The 21,441-nt window shown below is 36.0% G+C and overlaps 1 protein-coding gene across 1 annotated transcript in view; it reads right to left on the bottom strand.

Annotated features, from left to right (window-relative positions):
- The window catches only part of CCDC178 (coiled-coil domain containing 178), a 387,324-nt gene that overhangs the window by 342,076 nt on the left and 23,807 nt on the right, over positions 1 to 21,441 (bottom strand). The window contains exons 3-5 of the mRNA XM_055558994.1: positions 12,300 to 12,389; positions 4,136 to 4,275; positions 765 to 787 (exon numbers count right to left, since the gene is read on the bottom strand). Coding sequence (XP_055414969.1) covers positions 765 to 787; positions 4,136 to 4,275; positions 12,300 to 12,389 — 253 coding nt within the window. The remainder of the gene's footprint in view (positions 1 to 764; positions 788 to 4,135; positions 4,276 to 12,299; positions 12,390 to 21,441) is intronic.

Genomic DNA, 21,441 nt, shown 5'->3' with positions numbered 1-21,441 from the left:
ATTTGTGCATTTTTTAATTCTCCAATATATATGAGAACTTTGAAAAATCCTATTTCCCCATTTATAATATCTCTTTCCCCAAATTCTTCATTCCCAGGCATTCTGATATTTTCAGTGTCTGTCCCAAATTATCCACAATCTCAGACACTGGTGACAAGTATATGACCTTAAATACTTTCAGCAAACACTGCCTGGAGGTGGCTCCAGCTCTGTAATTTCTCTAAATCAGGAAAAACAAAGTCAATCTTTGTGTTAGTCCCTTTAGGGAGTCATCAGACTTGTCAAAACACTGAACTATAATTCTTTGAGAATAAGATCTATATTGTTCCATCTGGCACTAGCAATCTGCACAAGTTCAGGCTATTTGCTTCATGACCACCACTGATCTGAGGGTTGGAGGATGACAAGTGGGACATTTCAAATGCCACAGCCCTTCCTTCAGGCAAGACAGCCACTCTTTCTGCATTAACTTTTCCCCTTATTGTTGCAAGTTTTGAACTAGATTTCAGATTTCTGCAGAAGCTGACTCTGACCAATTTTTGCCAAAAGTTATAGATGCTTTTATGGTAGGACAGAGCCCTGGAGATTCCTATTCTGTTATTTCCAGTGACATCCTGATTCTTACATTTTTAAAAATAATTATTAATACATAACATAAAATTCTGCTCTCAATATCTTTTTTCTTTTGAAATAAACTTATCTACAGCAGATTAATTATCAAAATTTGAATATAAAAATGTAAAAGAAGTGTGAAAAGTTCTTACCATTCTTCCAAAGAAGTTTCAAACTGTCAAAATAAAAGATGAAAGTCAAATTTTTAACATCTCAAATCAATAATAGATTTAACTAACACCTTAACTCACTGACAAAATTGTTAACACTCTACTTTACATTCTCCTGTTTCAGTCAAATTATACTGTGTTGTTTTCACAACAAGTATATCCTTATCTTAGTTAGCCTTATTCTTTTATTATCAGTCTCACCTAATTGTTCTCACCCTTCACCTGTTTCTAAACTTTACCTTTACCCAGTTCAAATTAGTCAGTTCAAATTCCATTTTCTCCTAACAGACTTTCCACACAATCAGAAGTACATACTATCCATTAAATTTCAATATACTACCATAAAGTGGAAAACACATAATTACATGTTAAGTTTACAAATATTTAAAAATGATTTCTAAATAGTTTCTCTCTGAGCCATTCTTTTAAGTTATGGTAGCACCTTAATGACTTGTACTGATTAAATGAAAAGATACTTTCAACTGAGTAGAGATAATTTCAAATTAAATAAAATCATCTTTAGTCTAGGCAGTGTGGGCGTATAAGGTAGACAAAAAGCAAATCAAAACCTCTCATTTGTATGGGAAGATATCCAGGTGATTATTTCCATCATTTTCCAATGTTTTCTCACACTTATACAAAATAAATGTAGGTAAAATGTTCACAGTAACTCTACTTTGAGGAATTTTCTTTTCAAGATTCAGAATTACATTTAAACATCTATGAATGGATGGAGAAACTTATGGCAGCTGGCTTATTTACATAATATATCTACAGAAAAAGGCTGCTTTTTTCAATATTCCATAAGATAAGCTGTAAAATACTTAGCTTATTTTGTGAATTACTTTACGTGAGGTCATTTTTGGGCTTCCCTGGTGGCTCAGCAGTAAAGAATCTGCCTGAAGGAGACCTAGGTTTGATCCCTGGGTTGGGAAGATCCCCTGGAAGAGGGCATGACAGCCCACTCCAGTGTTCTTGCCTGGAGAATCCCAGGGACGGGAAGCCTGGTGGGCTGCTGTCCATGAGGTCACAAAGAGTCAGACACAACTGAAGCAACTGAGCACGCATGCACAAGGTCATTGTTTTAGCTGCCCATTAACCATTGTTTTTAACAGTTAGCTAAATGCTCAGAATCCGAGCAGGAATGGGTAATGAACGTGGGCTTTGGTAACAGGGGGAGTGTGATCGAATCCCAACTCTGTCTTATGACCATAAATAAGACTCTGAACTATTTAAAATTATTATTTCTCCATCTATCTGTTAGACAGAACAGTAACCATTCAACTATAGTTCTGAGTTATATTATAGCAGCGGCCCCAGCCTTTTTGGCACCAGGGACAGGTTCCACGAAGACAATTTTTCCGCAAACCAGGCTTGGGGGATGGTTTGGGGACGATTCAAGCACATTGCATTTATAGTGCGCAGTACTTCTACTCTAATGCCACTGTGGATCGACAGGAGTTATCAGTGTGAGGCCAAAGGTGGGGCCTTTGACTATTCATATACACCTATCAATCTATTTTCATCATGTTAGCAACATACATCGGAGAAGGCAATGGCACCCCACTCCAGTACTCTTACCTGGAAAATCCCATGGACAGAGGAGCCTGGTAGGCTGCAGTCCATGGGGTCGCTAAGAGTCGGACATGACTGAGCAACTTCACTTTCTCTTTTCACTTTCATGCATTGGAGGAGGAAATGGCAACCCACTCCAGTGTTCTTGCCTGGAGAATCCCAGGGAAGGGAAGCCTGGTGGGCTGCTGTCTATGGGGTCGCACAGAGTTGGACACGACTGAAGCGACTTAGCAGCAGCAGAAGCAACATACATAATTGTTAATTAAAACACTTGTGAAGTATAGAGCATATTGTATTCTATCTGCCTGTGCTCAGCTGTTTCCAACTCTCTGCAACCCCCTGGACCGTAGCCCGTCAGACTCTTCTGTCCATGGATTTTCCAGGTAAGAATACTGGAGTGGGTTACCAATCTCTCCTTTGGGTGAGCTTCCCAACCCAGGGATTGAACTCAAGTCTCTTGCGTCTCCTGCATTGGCAAGTGGATTCTTTTATCACTGAGCCACCTGGGAAGTCCCAGCATATCATATTAATTAATATTAATTCTCTCCTATCTACTTATACTCTTCAAGGCCCAGGCCACCATTAGACAGATGACCTGCAACGCATTTTCTGAAGGAGTGTTCTAATTTGGGGGAACAAAGCAGCAACAGATATAAACACTAAAATAGAATGATAGAAATAATATTATAGAAATAACAATACATAGTCAACATATATTGAGTGCATGTCATATGCTATCTAACATGGTATCATTATCACCATTCTCATCTAAGTTCACAGAAGTTGTGGCTCTTAGGGCTGTGATCTTAAATTCTGCACTCTAACTCCTCTAAAAGGAAATAGCACCTTAGATTAAGCATGACGAGGGCCCACTGGAACTCTCTCAGAGCCAGAAACAGTAACAGTGATCAAGGAAAAGAAATAGCACAGATTTCTGGCAAACTTTTCTTCCTATCTGGGCAGAGTAGTTGTGTATTAATTACTTAGAAACGTAATATGAATAAAAGGTATGAGAAGGTTTTTAATCATTCCTAAATTATCCTTTGAAAATAAGAGATAGTTACAGTAACTTCAAGATTAAATTACCTTCAGAATAATAAAGGCAAATTTTAACATTAAAAAGACAAAGAATCATTGTATTCTCTTTTAACAGACCTTTTAAGTATTTCTTTAGAACCAAATAATTCATTAGAAAGGGCATTCTGTCCTTTTATACACCAATTTACTCATCTAAACATCTAATCAGTTTAGTGTCCCTGAAAAGGATGTAAATACTATTTAATTTACTAGTCAAGTTGGCTTATGGAAATAACTACTTAGCATGATTGCCACTGGATAAAGAACAAACATGCAGGAGAAAAAAAAAATCTATTTAATAAGGTCATTTCACCCTTCTGAAGTGACACTATCAAAAACATGTCCAGATTAGTAAATTGTGCAACTGAGCAAAGATTCTATACAGAAGTGCAAGACTCATTAAAAATAAATAAATAAATAACTCCCAGGGACCCTTATAGGCCCTATGTTATTGTTCTTTAGTCACTCAGTCATGTCTGACTCATTCATGACCTCATGGACCGTAGCCCGCCAGGCTCCTCTGCCCAGGGGATTTCCCAGGCAAATACTGCAGTGGGTAGCCATTTCCTTCTCCAGGGGATCTTCCTGACCCAGGGATTGAATGGGCATTAATTGCTTGGTAGGTGGATTCTTTACCACTGAGCCACCAGGGAAACCTATAGACCCTATACAAAAATTTCAGCACGTTAGATATGACTTACCCGTTTCAAATGCTCCTGTATTTTAGACTCCACATCTTCAATGTGTGCAATCATCTTGTTGACACATGGAGCCGGGATGTTTACTAAAGCACAGCTTTCACGTCGGCATGGGTAGCCAAAATAGAGGCCTTTATTCAGCTCTACAGATAAAGCAGACAGAGGACATCAGTTCTCAGTTACATACAGAATAGTAAACCTTGATGTTCAGAATGTACAAAAAGTATTCTGCTTTACTAGCACTAACACTCCAACTTCAATCAACAGATTGATAAATGTCAGAGAATTATAGAATGAACCTTCCAATAATCTGAAAACTAAAATAAAATGATCATTTATAACATAAAATGCAACAAATAAAAATAAACCTAAGAGATGAGACCAAAATTTTAAGAAAATTTAAAAGTTGAAGTGTTCCATGGCATCATGAAAAAAAGAAAGAAAAAAGGCGGAAAATCAGTTCATCCATTTGTTTCTACATAGACCTTGAATCACTTAAGAAGTGACTTTGACATATATTTTAAATTCTCCTCTCAAAGAGACACCACATGTTCCAGTGTAAATAATATCCAACCACTCATGCATTGAAGTTCTTCCTTAAATTCAGCATGGTTTCTCCTGCTGAAAAATAAATAAATAAAAGCAGGTCCCCATCATCCTCATAATAACCTCATTTTCTACCTTCCATTTCTGAAAATTGAAGTCTCATGCGAAGAGTGATTGATGTTCTCACTGTGGCATTCAAGTTGTACTCATCATAAAATCCACTCAGTCCGATGTGCCTCGGTGATTCTAATCCTGGCATGTCCTGAACCAACTGAAGGTTGCAGAAGCACAGTGAAGTTGTCCATGAAGCCCCACCAAAGTGCTTACCTGCAGTCCTGTGGCCTCTAAGGACTCTGCTGAGCTGGATTACAGCTGCAATCACTGATCGTAAATGCAAGACACAAAATAGGCTTGGGGCCTCAGTGAGAACAGACTGATGTTCTCATTTAAGTTGACCTTGAGGAACACGGAAGCAATGCTGTTGCTTCCAGTCTGATCCTTTTGTTTCAGTGTCAACACACAGAGATGGTAAATATTTTAGACAGCTTCATATAAACTGAAGTCTTTTAAATATCTTTAAATGAAATCTCAAAATATCCTCCTCCAAATATACATTATCTGTCAAAATGACATAGGTTTCATTTATCAATGTGTCTATCCCATACATGTTCATATCCTATATGCAGAATAATAGTCCACATAGGAAAAAATACATATTTTTTTGACATTTTTGAGCACTAAATATATGTACTAAACATGGGGCTATGCTAAGCACTTTTGATGCCACATTTTATTTAATCTTCACAACAATCAATTGAAAGGGGTTCTTGTCTTGATTTAATATATGAGGAAATCAAAGCTTAGAGAAGTTGTTACATCAAGTGTTGCACTGCACAGAGCTGAGAGGTGGGAGAGCTGGGACTTAAACTATTTCTCTCTGGCTTGGGAGTATACACAATACCATGAAGGTTGTTTTTATATTTAAAAATGACATGAAATGAACAGAAGTGTTTCTAAAAGGATATCTCAGAGACATCTCAAAAGTTTCACGTCACTTGTTTGTGAAGTTCAAATGTTCCTTCAAGATATCAGTGCTGATATTCTAATGTATTTTACTTTGCTTTGACCATGGTGAACACACATACTTGGCGTGACTATTTTTTTTGTTATATTCTATTTTTCCTCTTCATTTCATACACAGATATATATTTTTCATCTCTGTAACACTCAGAGGACCAAAAACAAAAAAAACCAAGCTGATAAAAATTACACATTGATCTCTTATCCAAATATCCTAATACAGGCATGTTGTCTAGCCCTCTAAAAATAGGGTTTTAGTATACATTTAACAAGCAGGCAGTTTTCCTTATAGTCAAAGCATTTGTTTTGCTTCATTAAATGTGGAGGAAACAAGAATAGCAATGACTCATTTAATATTTTTCTACATGAGCCATTCTCAACCTACCAGATGAGTTATTCATTAATTTTCAGAGCACTCCATGGTTTAGGATTAACATTTTACATATGGTAAAGTGGGGAAAAGGAAATATTGTAAAGTTAGAGTTTGCACTAAAAGTCTACAAAAGACACAGCACTACAAGCAGCATGAGAAAGAACAAGAATCCATGAGTTCTTATGACTGCTTTATCCTAATACTAAGGGCATGAGTTACAACTTTCCTTTCCACTTCTTTTTCATGTTACACACATTATAGATACACTTAGGTCACTAAACTTGCTGTCTCTGGTCACACATTTATCAGCTTGACTGACTGATAACTGGGATTTTTAAGATAAAACTAATCAATCTCTAACCTTAGATTTCTCACTGAATACATGAACCAGAACCAGATGGCAGGGTGTTATATAAGACCATTTTCACCTACAACTCCATGATGAAATGAATTAACAGCTTTAGTCAAACATTAAGTTGATAGAGCTCTACCTTGTAAAGACCGTGCATAAAAAATCGGGTAAGTATTTCAAGAATTAAACTCAGGCAGGACACTCATTCTCTTTAAAAATCAGCCCAACTCCAACATCCTTGCTCAGAATTAATGCATAAGCGTAAGATCCTTCTGGACCTAACCAGAGTTGAGGTTTGTTGAGACTGCAACATAAAACTTCCTTTTGAGAAAAAATATTGATGGTCTGATTGTGTAGGCAAAGGGTTGTTTATGTTCATTAACTGTCAACTCTCCTCACTCAATGAATTAGATCCTTACACAGTTTATTCACACAGGCCCTATAATTTAAGATTTTATTACTACCATTCTTCCTTCTCTTCTGCTTTTAATATGTAATTCCTTTACATTCATCACTGAGATTATTATATCATGCTTTTATCTGAAGTCAGTTCTCTGAGGAAAAACTCTTACCCAAACACAATATTTTTTTCTCACATTCCATTACCCCTTTTAATATCCTGGTTTTCTTTCAAAATGTAGAATAAGCTAGTGCTCATAAGTTTAGAAATAATTTCTTCTCCTTGCAAAGCCTCTGTGTGATGAACAGAAAGTACTGTTAACTTTTTTTTAAATGAAAAACAAAGCTCCTTTTAGTTTTGTTATACACTGGTGGTGGGGGAACTTAGGAAGAGACCTTTCCCTGAGTAAAGAATGAATGGGCAGATTGATAGAAATTATCCAATCTAAAGAAAAGAAATAAAAATGAAGAAAAAGAACAGATTCTCAAGTTATTCTAGGGAAAAAATAAAATATAATCAAAGTCCAGAATATGTGAAGTTGAGAGTCTGGAAGGAGAAGAGACGGAAATTTTGAGAGAAAAATATTTGAAGAAATAACAGCCAAAAAATTTCAAAATCTCATGAGAAACATCAACTCACACATCCAAGAAGCTCAAAAATCTCACACAATACAAAAACAGAAAGAGAACTATGTCTGAGAACATCAATTAAAGAGAGAAAACCAATTAAAGAGGAAATCTTTAAGCGGCCAGATACAAAAGGACATATTGCATATAGAGGACATGGCATGAATAACTGCTGTATTTCTCATCACAAACAAGATACAACAGGACATAATAGAAAAAAATAGTTTTAAAAACAAGCAGGCAATTGGGAAAGTAGCTCAGCTCAGTTCAGTCACTCAGTTGTGTCTGACTCTTTGTGACCCCATGGACTGCAGCATGCCAGGCTTCACTGTCCATCACCAACTCATGTCCATTGCGTTGATGATTCCATCCAACCATCTCATCCTCTGTCATCCCCTTCTCCTCCTGCCTTCAATCTATCCCAGCTTCAGGATCTTTTCCAGTGAGTTGGTTCTGCACATCAGGTGTCCAAAGTATTGGAGTTTCAGCTTCAACATCAGTCCTTCCAATGAACACTCAGGACTGATCTCCTTTAGCATGGACTGATTGGATATCCTTGCAGTCCAAGGGACTCTCAAGAGTCTTCTCCAACACAAGAGTTCAAAGGCATCAATTCTTCAGCACTCAGCTTTCTTTATAGTCCAACGCTCCCATCCATACATGACTACTGGAAAAACCATAGTTTTGACTAGATGGAACTTTGTTAGTAAAGTAATGCCTCTGCTTTTTAATATGCTGTCTAGGTCGGTCATAGCCTTTCGTCCAAGGAGCAAACATTTTTAAGTAGTATTGAAACATAAAAATTACCATATGTAAAACAGATAGCTAGTGAAAATTTGCTGAATGATACAGGGAGCTCAAACCTGGTGTTCTGTGACAACACAGAGGTGTGGGATGGGCTGGGATGTCGGAGGGAGGTTCAAGAGGAAGGAGACATATGTATACTTAGGGCTGATTCATGTTGATGTACAGCAGAAACCAACACAACACCGTAGAGCAACTATCCTCCAATTAAAAATAAATACACTTTAAAAAATTAAATAAACGAAAAAACAGGCAGAAAAGAAGGAAGGGAGAGAGAGAGAAACATTGAAAAAATAAATTTGACTTCATCAATATCAAAACATTTCGCTTGCCTCAATAAGCTATTATAATAAATGAAAACATGAGCAAAAGTGGGAGGAAACAGATATATATCTGACAAATGACTTATATATGAAATGTGTGGAGAAAATTTACAACAGGAAAACAACCCAATAAAAAATGGGCATAAGACTGGGCTTTTCCAATAGATAACATACAAATGACTAACAAGCATGTAAAAAGATGCTCCACATCATTAATCATCAGAAAAGTGCATATTTAATTCACAGTGCAGTACAACTTCACAATCACTAGAATGCCAAAAATTTTAAAAATTGGCAAAGTCAGTATTAGTGAGAATACAGTACAGCTATAGGCTTCCCAGTTGGCTCAGTGGTGAAGAATCCACCTGCCAATGCCAAAGACACAGGAGACATGGGTTTGATTCTTGGGATGGGAAGATCCCCTAGAGGAGGAAATGGCAATCCACTGCAGTATTCTTGCCTGAAAAATCCCACAGACAGAGGAGTCTAGCGGGCCACAGTCCATGGGGTTGCAGAGTCAGATACGACTAAGTGACTGAGCACGCACATACAGTACAACTGTAACTCCTACCTTGCTGGTGGAACTGGCGATGATTTTTGGAAAACAGTTTGGCAGTTTCTTATAAAAGTTAAGTATACACTTATCGTATGACTCAGCACTCCACTTCTATGTATTTATCCAAGATAAATAAAAATATGTCCATAAGAGACTTACGTGTAATTATTCATAACAGCTTTATGATAGCTCAAAATTAGAAAGCCCAAAGTTTCTGTCAATGGCTATACAGCACTCATGCAAAGGAACACTATTGAGCAGTAAAATGAACAAACTGCTGGCTGATATATTCAACATTGAAACTACTAATGTATTCAGCCACATGGATGAATCTCACAGACCTCTTTCTCAGACTTTGAAAGAAACTGGATACAAAAGGACACATAAGTGGAATGATCCCACTTATTTAAAATTTTAAGGTGGTGAAACTGAAATGATATCTGTGGATATGAAGGGTGGGGTGAAGTGATAGTGAACACAAAAGACATGGACTAACTTTCTGAAAAGAGTAGCTATGCCCTGTTTAAGATGGTGGTTAAATGGGTGTCAAATCATTGACCCGTATACTTAAATGAGTGGATTTTATTGTATTTAAATTTTCTCTCAACAAATCTGTTTGATAAAAAGACCACCAACCATTCCCTAGTGACAGAATTAAAGAACCTGGTACCATTCTAGTCTTGACCACCAGCGCCACCTGGAAGCCCTTGTTTACTGCAGCTCTCCTTGACTTCTTTTCCCTTACATAAGAGAGTGCAACTTGGGGGAACTGGGGGGAATTTGCATATAGTTCATAATGGTTGCAGACCTTGAATCTGCTGATCCAAATAAACTTCTCTTTTCTGGAGAACTATTTGATAGTTTATTTGTTTAGGACAATCGCTTCCATATTCCTCCTGTACCCAAATAATTCTGCAGAGCACACTCAGACTCAAATTTTCAAGCAAAAGATTTGGCAACATAACATCACTAATCAAATTTATACAGGACCAGGGACTAAGCAATAATGAAGTTCACACTTTTGAGCCTGAAATTCAAGATGCTTCTTGACTGCACCTCGATCATTTCAAACTTTATTTTAACCAATTATCTTTATATTTCTGGATTTTTCCTATGCTGAATTCAAAGTAACCTACTTTTCCCATATTTTGTGTTATTTCACCATACTATTTGATTCATTCCGTTCTTTCTTAAATTCCCTCCTCACATTTCATATACAAATATATCCTTCAATATTCAGTTCAAATCTGTCCTTATTCATTAACAGTTCTCTTAATTCTTAAAAGGCATACAAACAAATTGATGTTACTCAAAATACTGAAGATACTTTTGTCCCAAAGTATTCATTTGTCATACACTGCTCTGATATTGTGATTTAGAATGAAAGTTAAACTGAAAGTCACTCAGTTATGTCTGACTCTTTGTGACCCAGAGAGTCACAAATTCTCCAGACCAGAATACTGGAGTGGGTAGCCTTTCCCTTCTCCAGGGGATCTTCCCAACCCAGGAACTGAACCCAGGTCTCCTACATTGCAGGAAGATTCTTAACCAGCTGAGCCACAAGGGAAGCCCAAGAATACTGGAATGGGTAGCCTATCCCTTCTCCAGCATATCTTCCTGACCCAGGAATTGAACAGGGATCTCCTGCATTGCAGGTGGATTCTTTACCAACTGAGCTATCGAGGAAGCTCCCGTGATTTAGAATAAGCAATACATATTTGTTCTTGATCTGTTTTTGGCACAAAGATGCTAAAACCCTTGCAATTTCCTAACTAATGAGAGCAATTAAAATGTCATTTTTTATACTAATGAGGTGATTTTTGGACCCCAGATAAGGATGGGGACTCAGGAAAACCAATCTTCTGATTACAGAGTTGGACTTTTCAGTCCCACCACCAACTTCTGACCCTTGGGGAGGGGAGAGGGCCTGGAGGGTGAATCAACAATCTCTGGTCAGTGATTTAATCAATCCTGCCCATATGATGAAGACTCCATAAAAATTCAACCGGACAGGGATCTGAGACTTTCTCGGTTGCTGAATATATGGAGATTTGGGGGGACTGGCATGCTTGGAGACAACATCCCTTCCTCCATATCTTGTGGAAGGCTGTGACCTTCCTCCATATCTTGTCTTATGCCCCTCTTCCATCTGGCTGTTCCTGTATTATATTCTTTTATAATAAACCAGTAACCTAGTAAGTAAAATGTTTCTCTGAGTCCTGTGAGCCACTGCAGCAAATTAATCAAAACCTAGGTAGGCAGGGGTATAAACTGAAACCACTAATAATATATAGGAGTTGGTCAGAAGCACAGGTGATGAACTGGGCTTAAATTAACAAAAATTAAGATTAAATATTTTGATAAATATGGAGTTCTCCACGAGAATGATCTGAGAAAAAATATGAAACACTATAGAATGGGGCTTCCCTGGTGGCTCAGATGGTAAAGAATCCACCTGCAAGAGGGAAACCCGGGTTTGATCCCTGGGTTGGGAAGATCCCCTGGCAGAGGGCATGGCAGCCCACTCCCATATTCTTGCCTGGAAAATCCCCAGGGACAGAGGAACCTGGCGGGCTACAGTCCATTGTGTCACAACGAGTTGGACACAACTGAGCAACTAAGCACACAGCATACATAAAATGCACACATTTAACCATCTCTTTCTACTTCTTTCCACATAGGACACCAGAAACACTTTCTGAGCTAGCGTTTCATGGAATCTCAATGAACAATTTTTAATTCTGGATTTCACAACCCCAAAACATTAGCCCTTCTTCTTTTCATTCTAAGAAACATATCCTTAATGAACTGGAAAGTTTCCAGCATGTGTCAGTCCTAACATGAAGGATAAAGAAACTGTTTATTTTTAAAATTCATAAATTTCTGAAATTATAAAAAATTATTATGAATCAAATTTTAATTAACAATACACTATTGATGAAATTTATTAAAATATTATGTCCATATATTATATATCAGTCATTGTTAACTATTAATGATATTTAGGTTTATTTATTAATAAAAATGTAACACTGGCATCAGAAACAAATGAGTGAATATAAATACAGTTTACATAGGTTACTCTACAATTTTGATTCTGCCCTCACCTTCAGTGTTTGTCATCTTATCTTCATGAATAACCTCAACAGCTTCCTCAGGGGTAACAAATCGAACCAAAGCTTGTGATGTGGCATTGTCTTTTTAAAAGAAAACAAAAATTTCAGTGAGTAGTTAATATATACACTTAAAACAAGCAAAATAATGTACAAAACTATGTTGTAAAAGTGTTGTCCTTGAAAAAGCAACTATAATATCGATATTAAACAAAAACATAGTAGAATATCTTCAGATGTTTCAATTGGCTTAACTCTTACAAGAAGGTATTCAAAATAGCACACAGCTATTAAAAGCAAAAAAAAGTCATTCCGAGTAACATCACCAAAATGGTGGGGTTGGAGACCCTAGCTTCCATCTACCAATAATCATTAACAATCAGACAGTGACACGCAAACAAAAATAGCCTTGGGAAGCTCAAGAGTCCACTTAAGAAACTTCAGCCACATGGACCAAAAATATAAAAAACAGAACAACCACACGAAATGGGAAGGAAGATAGCTTCATTTCGTCTGCATTATCCAGTCCCATAAGTGACACTGGTCATGCTGAGAAAACTCTGGTCTGAAATAGTCCCTCTCCCTGGGAAAGTGTGAGCTACCAGCTTCCCTTTGGGGACACTGAAATGATAAACAATTCTTATGAATCAAATTTTGGGAGAACTGCACAAAGGATAGTCCTTTATTTCCTCCTACTCAGAGATCAGCAAAGCTGAGAGGCATAAAGATGGCTTGGCACAGGAAGAATGGTAAAGGCTATCAACATCAGGCATGAACCAGCAATGATCATGTTTCCCAGTACCTGCTCTGCAGAGGACCTCAGCTTCTTTGTTGGCAAACTTGTCTTTCAGAAGCAAAAAAGAATGAGTTTCTGACAAAAAACTGAGAGAGCTCATCACTATTTGACCTGCTTTATAAGAAATGCTGAGAGGAGTTTTTCAAGTTAAAAGGATATGAATTAGTAACACAAAAATAAAAACATAAAACAAGTCAGTAAAGGTAAGTGTATATTCAAATACAGAATACTCCAATACTATAGTGAGGTATTAAATATTTAACTCTAGTATAAAAGTTAAAAGACAGGAATACTAAAATAGCTATAACTGCAATAATTTATTAATAGATACAAAATATAAAAGATTTAAATTGTGACATCAAAGACACAAAATTTGGAGGCAGGGTATTTAAAAGGGTAGAGTTTTTGCATGTGATTGAACTTAAGTTGCTATCAGCTCAAGATAGACTGTTACATCTGTTAAATAATTCATTTAAGTCTTAAAGAAACCACAAAGCAAAAACATATAGTAGACACACAAAGAAAAAAAAGAAGGGAATCAGAGTATACTGCTATGAAAAATCATCAATTCAAAAAGGAAGACAGCAAGAGAAGAACAACTATTTGGCAAAACTAATACAGTTATGTAAAGTTTAAAAATAAAATAAAATTAAAAAAATAAATAAATAAACAAAAGAACTACAAAACACACATAAAATATCAACAAGATGCCATTAGGAAAGCCTCATCTATCAATAATCACTTTAAATGAAAATGAATTAAACTCTCCAATAAAAAAGCACAGAGTGGTTGAGCAAATTAGAAAAAAAAAAAAAAACAAAAAAAAAACCCAAGATATATCTATATATATGCTACTACAAGAGACTCATTCCAGATTTAAGGGCATATACAAGCTCAAAATGAAGGGATGAAAAAATACATTCCTTATAAATGGAAACCAAAAGATATCAGAGGCAACTGATACATAAATGTATATTACCTTATACATAGGTACGTCAGACAAAGCAAACCCATTTACAATAGCATGAAAAGAATAAAATGCATAGGAATAAACTTAACCAAGGAACTGAAACATCCATACACTAAAAATTGTAAGATACTGGTGAAAGAAATTGAAGAACAGCAAATAAGTGGAAAGATTTACTCTTCATAAATGAGAAGAGTAAATATTGTTAAAACGTCCACTCAATTCAATTCTTATCAAAATTCCAATAGCATGTCTCACAGAATTTTTTTAAAATCCTAAAATTCTCTTGGAATATCGACAGACTCCTAAAAAAAAAGACGACTCCTAATAGCCAAAAGCATCACACTTCCTTATTTTAAACTGCATTACAAATTGCACTACAAAATGTATTGCATCCATAATAATCAGAACAGCATGGTACCGAGAGGGTAACAGGCAGGAAGGCCAGGGCTCTCCAAACAGAGGAAATAGGCTGCTGCTACTGCTGCTGCTAAGTTGCTTCAGTCGTGTCCCACTGTGCGACCCCATAGACGGCAGCCCACCAGGCTCCCCTGTCCCTGGGATTCTCCAGGCAAGAACACTGGAGTGGGTTGCCATTTCCTTCTCCAATGCATGAAGGTGAAAAGTGAAAGTGAAGTCGCTCAGTTGTGTCCAACTCTTTGCGACCCCATGGACTGTAGCCTACCAGGCTCCTCCCATCCATGGGATTTTCCAGGCAAGAGATCTGAAGTGGGTTGCTATTGCCTTCTCCGAATAGGCTGCAAGTGCCTCTTAAAATTTTGTGCTGCTATGCCGACACCTGGTTCCACCTGAATTTAACTTTTCTCAAATTTTGAGCAAACCAATTTGTTTTTCTTATGGAAATGTTTTTCTTAAGTTATGTTAATGAAACTATGTATTTGCTTTGGAATTTACCTTTCTTCAAAATGGTTCCACCTAAGACTAACTTTTTTTTCTTTTCTCAAACCTTGGGCTGATAATAGCTCAACAAACCAGTATTCATATGAATTGTTTCATGACTGGGGGATGACACACCACATGCCATCCTAGCTCAAAAATATATATTGTGGGAGAGGGGCCTGGTGAAACTCCCTCAGCCTTGAGGTGTCTTTCTTATCTGATTAATAGCTTTCTAACAGACATAAAGCAGCTTGCTAAAACTAGCAAGGGGGGCACTCTCCGTCCCCCTTCTGATGTCTGTGTCAGAAGCTTTCTCTGTCTCTTTTCACACTTTAATAAAACTCTGCTACACAAAAGCACTTGAGTGATCAAGCATGGTCCCTGGTCCCTGGTCCCGAAGTTAAATCTTCTTCAGGGATCACGAATCCAATACCATTCACCATAAGCTATCAGTACTGGCATGAATACAGATACATAGATGAATGGAACAAAATACAGAATCTGGAAATGAATGGTCGGGGAAATGAGGAGATGTTGGTCAAAGGGAACAGTTGTAAGAGGAAAACTTCAGGAGATCTAAAGTACAGCATGGAGACTATAGTTAACTGTATTGTATTGTATACTTGAAAATAGAAATGAAAGTAGATTATAAACATTTTTCCATAACAACAAAATGATAATTATGTGAAGTAAAGGATGTGTTCAATGACCTTATTGCAGTAAGCATTTTACAATACATACAAACATCGAATCATCATAGTGTACAACTAAATTTACACAGGAGGGCTTCCCTGGTGGCTCAGAGGTAAAGAATCTGCCTGCAATTCAGGAAACCTGGGTTCGACCCCTGGGTCAGGAAGATTCCTGGAGAAGGAAAAGGCAATCCACTCCAGTATTTTTGCCTGGGAAATCCCAAGGACAGAGGAGCTTGGAGGTCTACAGTCCATGTGGTCGCAAAGAATTGGACATGACTTAGTGACTGCATGACGACAGACAAACTTAAAACATTACATGTCAATTATATCTCAATAAAGCTGGGAAAATAAAAATAAATAAATTTATGCAAACAGCAAACAGGTAAGTCATCATGTGCCAATATAGAAAGTAGTCCCATGTACAGTGCTAAATGAAAATTAGCAAGACATAGATCTGTAAGTTTTTACATCACTTTTTGTTTTTAAAAAGAGATACAGACATTGATAGATATTTATAGATGCATATAAAATACATTGGCCAAAAAAATTGTTAGGATTGGTTACTATTGGAAAGAAGGAATATATAGACAGGGGCAGGGAATTTATCTATTTCATTGTAAAATCTCTGAAATGTTTAAAAATTCTCAAATAGAAGAATACATTATTGTTTGCTTGATGGTATCCTATAAAGTTAAATACATTTCCTACAAATTTAAATAGATTTACTCTACAATGCAGCAATTCCACTCAACTACCCTTTTACCCAAGATAATCAAATATCTAAGAACATCTGAGATAGCTTTACTAGTAACAGAAACTGGAAATCTAAATATCCATCTCTAGAAAAATCAACTTTTAAAAAATATTGAGTAGTTATATAATAGTATAATGCTGAGTAGCAAAAATAATGAGCTAGTAATACACAGAGTAACAGTGGTGAAACTCAAAAGTACATAGAACAAAAATAATCATAAAAAGGATATTATATAATTTCATTGTTATGAGCCTTAAAAAAAGAGAAAACTAAACTATTATGTATCAAGATAGTGGTTATCTCCGGAAGGTGAGAAACTTTCAGGGGTGATAAATATATCTTCTATCTAAAATGGGGGGATGTACACATTTATCAAAATGCATTAAATTATTAATTTAACATTTGTGCATTTCACTGTATGTAAATTATAAGATAAAAATAGATTGACTCTAATAGTAGTAAAATACTTCGATAGATTACACAGATATAAGGCCTTCCCTGGTGGCTCAGCTGGTAAAGAATCTGCCTGCAATGTGGGAGACCTGGGTTCAAACCATGGGTTGAGAAGATCTCCTGGAGAAGGGAATGATGACCCAACTCCAGGACTCTGGCCTGGAGAATTCCATGGACTATATAAGTCCATGGAGTCACAAAGAGTTGGACACAACTGAGTGACTTTCACTTTCACTTTTACAGATATAAATAAACAGTTATGCTAATATTTAATAATAGAATATTTATGTACCAAACCCCACTAAAAATAAAAATGAAGCAGAAGTATATTTATAGCAAGAATATGCAAAACGTAAAAGAAATTTCAACTGTTGAAATAGTATAAAAATGATAAAAGGTAGTGCTATAAAAGCATTAATAACTACTTTGAATGATTTAAATTTTTCTAAAAGAACAGCCAAACAGAAATTATATTAATAACAGAAAAAAATTTTAAATAAACTATATGCATTTTCTCCTGAGAAAGAGAACTTGACATGACCAAATTCTGAAGGAATCTAGAACTTGAGCTAAATAGTATTGAAAGTTACTATTTAAAAGTTAAAGCTAGAGTTAATAAAGATATATTTATGTGTGTGCAATAATACAGCAACATCATATTTTAAAAATAGTGCAATTTTTAAAACAAACCAAATTTAGCTAAAAAACACAAGGTGATATTTTCACTCTTCATCATTCATCTATGGCATATACAGTTTAGAATAATGAAATTATACATAGCATAAGATGAATACTATATGACAAAATTGATATACATATTATGAATTCCATACAGATGTGGAATAACTGCTTTTAAAGGTAATATTTTTCAACATACTAATTAAATCAGGATGCATCTTAAAATTCAAGGTAGGTCCTAGTTTAACTGATTGCTTTTTATTTCTTCAGTTCAGTTCAGTTCAGTTCAGTCACTCAGTCATGTCCGACTCTTTGCGACCCCATGAATCACAGCACGCCAGGCCTCCCTGTCCATCACCAACTCCCAGAGTTCACTCAGACTCATGTCCATAGAGTCAGTGATGCCATCCAGCCATCTCATCCTCTGTCGTCCCCATTTTTCAAATTCTTTTCAAAATCCATATATATATTTAACTGAATCACTTTGCTGTACATCTGAAACTAACACATTTTTAATCACCTATACTCTAATATAAAATAAAGAGTTAAATATATATATGCATATATATATAATCCAATTATACTCTAATAAGTATATAAAGAAAAGATTCTATGATCAAATAACATGGTTTAAGCAAGTATCTTCACTGTAGAACATTTCGGGGCTTTCAATGTTAGTGCTCATTAAAAAAATTTCCAAGTAAAAGGCAAATTATATATAATTTCCCAGTTTTATTTTATCTCAGAATCATTTTTTTTCTTAAGCAGAGGAAACAGAATTTAAGAGGGGATTAAAACTGTTAAGCCAGAAAAATTTCTCTCATATAAAATAAGATTCAATATAAAATAATGGGGTATAGTACTCATATTTCTTGGAATGGCAGGATAGGTTCATTAAATCAATTTTTCCATATATCATGATGATATATGTCATGTCTTTTAAATTATGATCATTACATATACACTTGAGAGAAAAGCTGAACAAGACAGAAAACACTAGGAAAAAATCAAAGGAGATAGGAACCTAGAATTTTCTCTGGAGCGCCAGAGTATAAAAGTGACAATTACGTAAAGGTCATTTGCAGTTCCTGAAAACCTTGGGCTTGCTCCAAAGATGTTTGATGACATTTAAGTGACAGAAAATAATAAAGTCTAGTCTCAAGAATTCTTAATTTAAAGTTCTATGACAGAACATCCATGAGCTTAGATAAGAAAATTTTTTTCTTTATTTTCAAATACTTTTGTACTTCTTATAAAGTACTTTTTGTATTTTTTATAATATACTAAAAATATATTCTCAAAACAGAGTGTAAGCTTCAACAGACTTCAAAGGGCCTACAGCACAAAAAACGTTAAACCTCTTAACTTCCAACTAAACTGTCAAATTCACACTGACTTTGGACAGCAAAGGGCTACAGCCTCAGAGTAAATGTAAACCAGAAATCAATAGAAACATAAACCACCTCAACAACCTTTAAAAGAACTCAAAGAACTATAGTGAAATGTTCTCCATGTTGAGTGTACACTAAAAAGAAAACAAAAATAAAAAATCTCATCACTGAGACTTTGGGTGGTCCTCACTTGAAGATTAGATTTTCTTCATTGGAAAGTCCATGGAACTCTCAAGTCATGAATAATTTTAAGTTTGGACCATATCAAAAGAGCTCTAGGTTTCTGGCAGAAGCAAAAGCAAATGTAATGCAGAAGAAATCATCTATTTCTTAGGTTTCATGAAATGCCCAGAAATAATTTTCCAAGAATAATAATTAGTATAGAGTCAAAAGTAATCAACTGCAAAGAGTAGTAAACATCACAACTCAAATAACACAAAAAATCAATATGAGGTGGACTGAAACCTAAATGTGAAAGTCAAAACTCAAAAATGTTGAGACAGAATGTGGATGGATATCTTCATAATCTCAGGGTAGAGACTGTCTTAATAACATATAAAAAGAAATAGACATATAGAGAAGAAAAATGACATATAGATAAGAAAAAATATAGAAAGAAATAACATATAAAAAGCTTGAAAAAATAAAACTTTTGTTCATCAAACTGCTACTGCTGCTAAGTCACTTCAGTCGTGTCTGACTCTGTGCGACCCCATAGACTGCAGCCCACCAGGCTTTCCCATCCCTGGGATTCTCCAGGCAAGAACACTGGAGTGGGTTGCCATTTCTTTCTCCAATGCGTAAAAGTGAAAAGTGAAAGTGAAGTCGCTCAGTCGTGTCCGACTCTTTGAGACCCCATGGACTGCAGCCTACCAGGCTCCTCCATCCATGGGATTTTCCAAGCAAGAGTACTGGAGTGGGGTGCCATTGCCTTCTCCATTGTTCATCAAAAGGCGATACTAAATAATAAGTAAATTAAAAATATAAAGCACAAGTATAAGAGGATATTAGCTACATACAATTGATTTCAGGCTATTATTCACATTAAATTAAGACCTCTTACAAATCAAGAAGAAAAACTATGTGACTCATTAGAAAATCAGAAAAAAAGACACAAATAGTCAATTTCGAAAAATAAAAACCAAAATGCCCAAAAGTACATAAAAAAAATTCAACTTCATAGCAGACAGAAAAGTTCAAATGAAAATCACAATTAGATACACTTAAGTAATATGTAAATGGCTAATAATTTAAAAGTGTAGTAATATCAAGTGGTAGAAAGAAAATGGAGCAACTGAAACATTCCTACACTGCCATGGCATTGGAAATTAGCGAGTATATTATTCAATAAAGTCAACGACACACATACCATGTACCTATCAGTTCTATTAGTAAGTATATCTTAGTCACACAGAATATGTGTACAAGGATGTTTCTAGAGCACCGTTTGAAATAAACAAAAATTTTCAGGCAAGAATCCTGTGGTGGGTTGCCATTTCCTCCTTGATGGGATCTTTGCAACCTAAGGACTGGACCCAGGGGTCAGACCCACGTCTCTTGCATCTTTTGCAATGGGGGCAGATTCTTTACTGCTGAGCCATTCATGTTTATAAAAATTACCAAATCACCATCAGAAGGTTCGAACAAGAGTAAATAAAAAGATTAAATAAGCATATACAATTATTTATTTCTCTTTGATAATAAAAATGTAAATTAGAGCAACTTTAAATTTAAATTAGAGCAATTTTAAATTTATATTGTGGCAAAAATACACAGAACTATACAAAAAAAGATCTTCATGACCCAGGTAACCATGATGGTGTGATCACTCACCTAGAGCCAGACATCCTGGAATGTGAAGTCAAGTGGGCCTTAGGAAGTATCACTACAAACAAAGCTAGTGGAGGTGATGGAATTCCAGTTGAGCTATTTCAAACCTAAAAGATGATGCTGTGAAAGTGCTGCACTCAATACACCAGTAAATTTGGAAAACTCAGCAGTGGCCACAGGACTGGAAAAGGTCAGTTTTCATTCCAATCCCCAAAAAAGGCAATGCCAAAGGACATTCAAACTACTGCACAATTGCACTCATCTCACACGCTAGCAAAGTAATGTTCAAAATTCTACAAGGCTTCAACAGTATGTGAACCGTGAACTTCCACATGGTCAGCTGGATTTATAAAAGGCAGAGAAACCAGATATCAAATTGTCAACATCCATTGGATCACAGAAAAAGCAAAAGAATTAAAGAAAAATATCTATTTTTGCTGTATTGACTATGGCAAAGCCTTTGACAGTGTGGATCACAACAAACTGTGGAAAATTCTTCAAGAGATGGGACTACCAGGCCACCTGACCTGCCTCCTGAGAAATCTGTATGCAGGTCAAGAAGCAACAGTTAGAACTGGACGTGGAACACCAGACTGGTTCCAAATCGGGAAAGGAGTATGTCAAGGCTGTATATTGCTACCCTGCTTTTTTAACTTATATGCAGAGTACATC

This window comes from Bubalus kerabau, chromosome 21 (genome assembly GCF_029407905.1).
Source record: "Bubalus kerabau isolate K-KA32 ecotype Philippines breed swamp buffalo chromosome 21, PCC_UOA_SB_1v2, whole genome shotgun sequence".
Classification (NCBI taxonomy): domain Eukaryota; kingdom Metazoa; phylum Chordata; class Mammalia; order Artiodactyla; family Bovidae; genus Bubalus; species Bubalus kerabau.
This window is presented reverse-complemented; position numbering and strand designations above follow the sequence as displayed.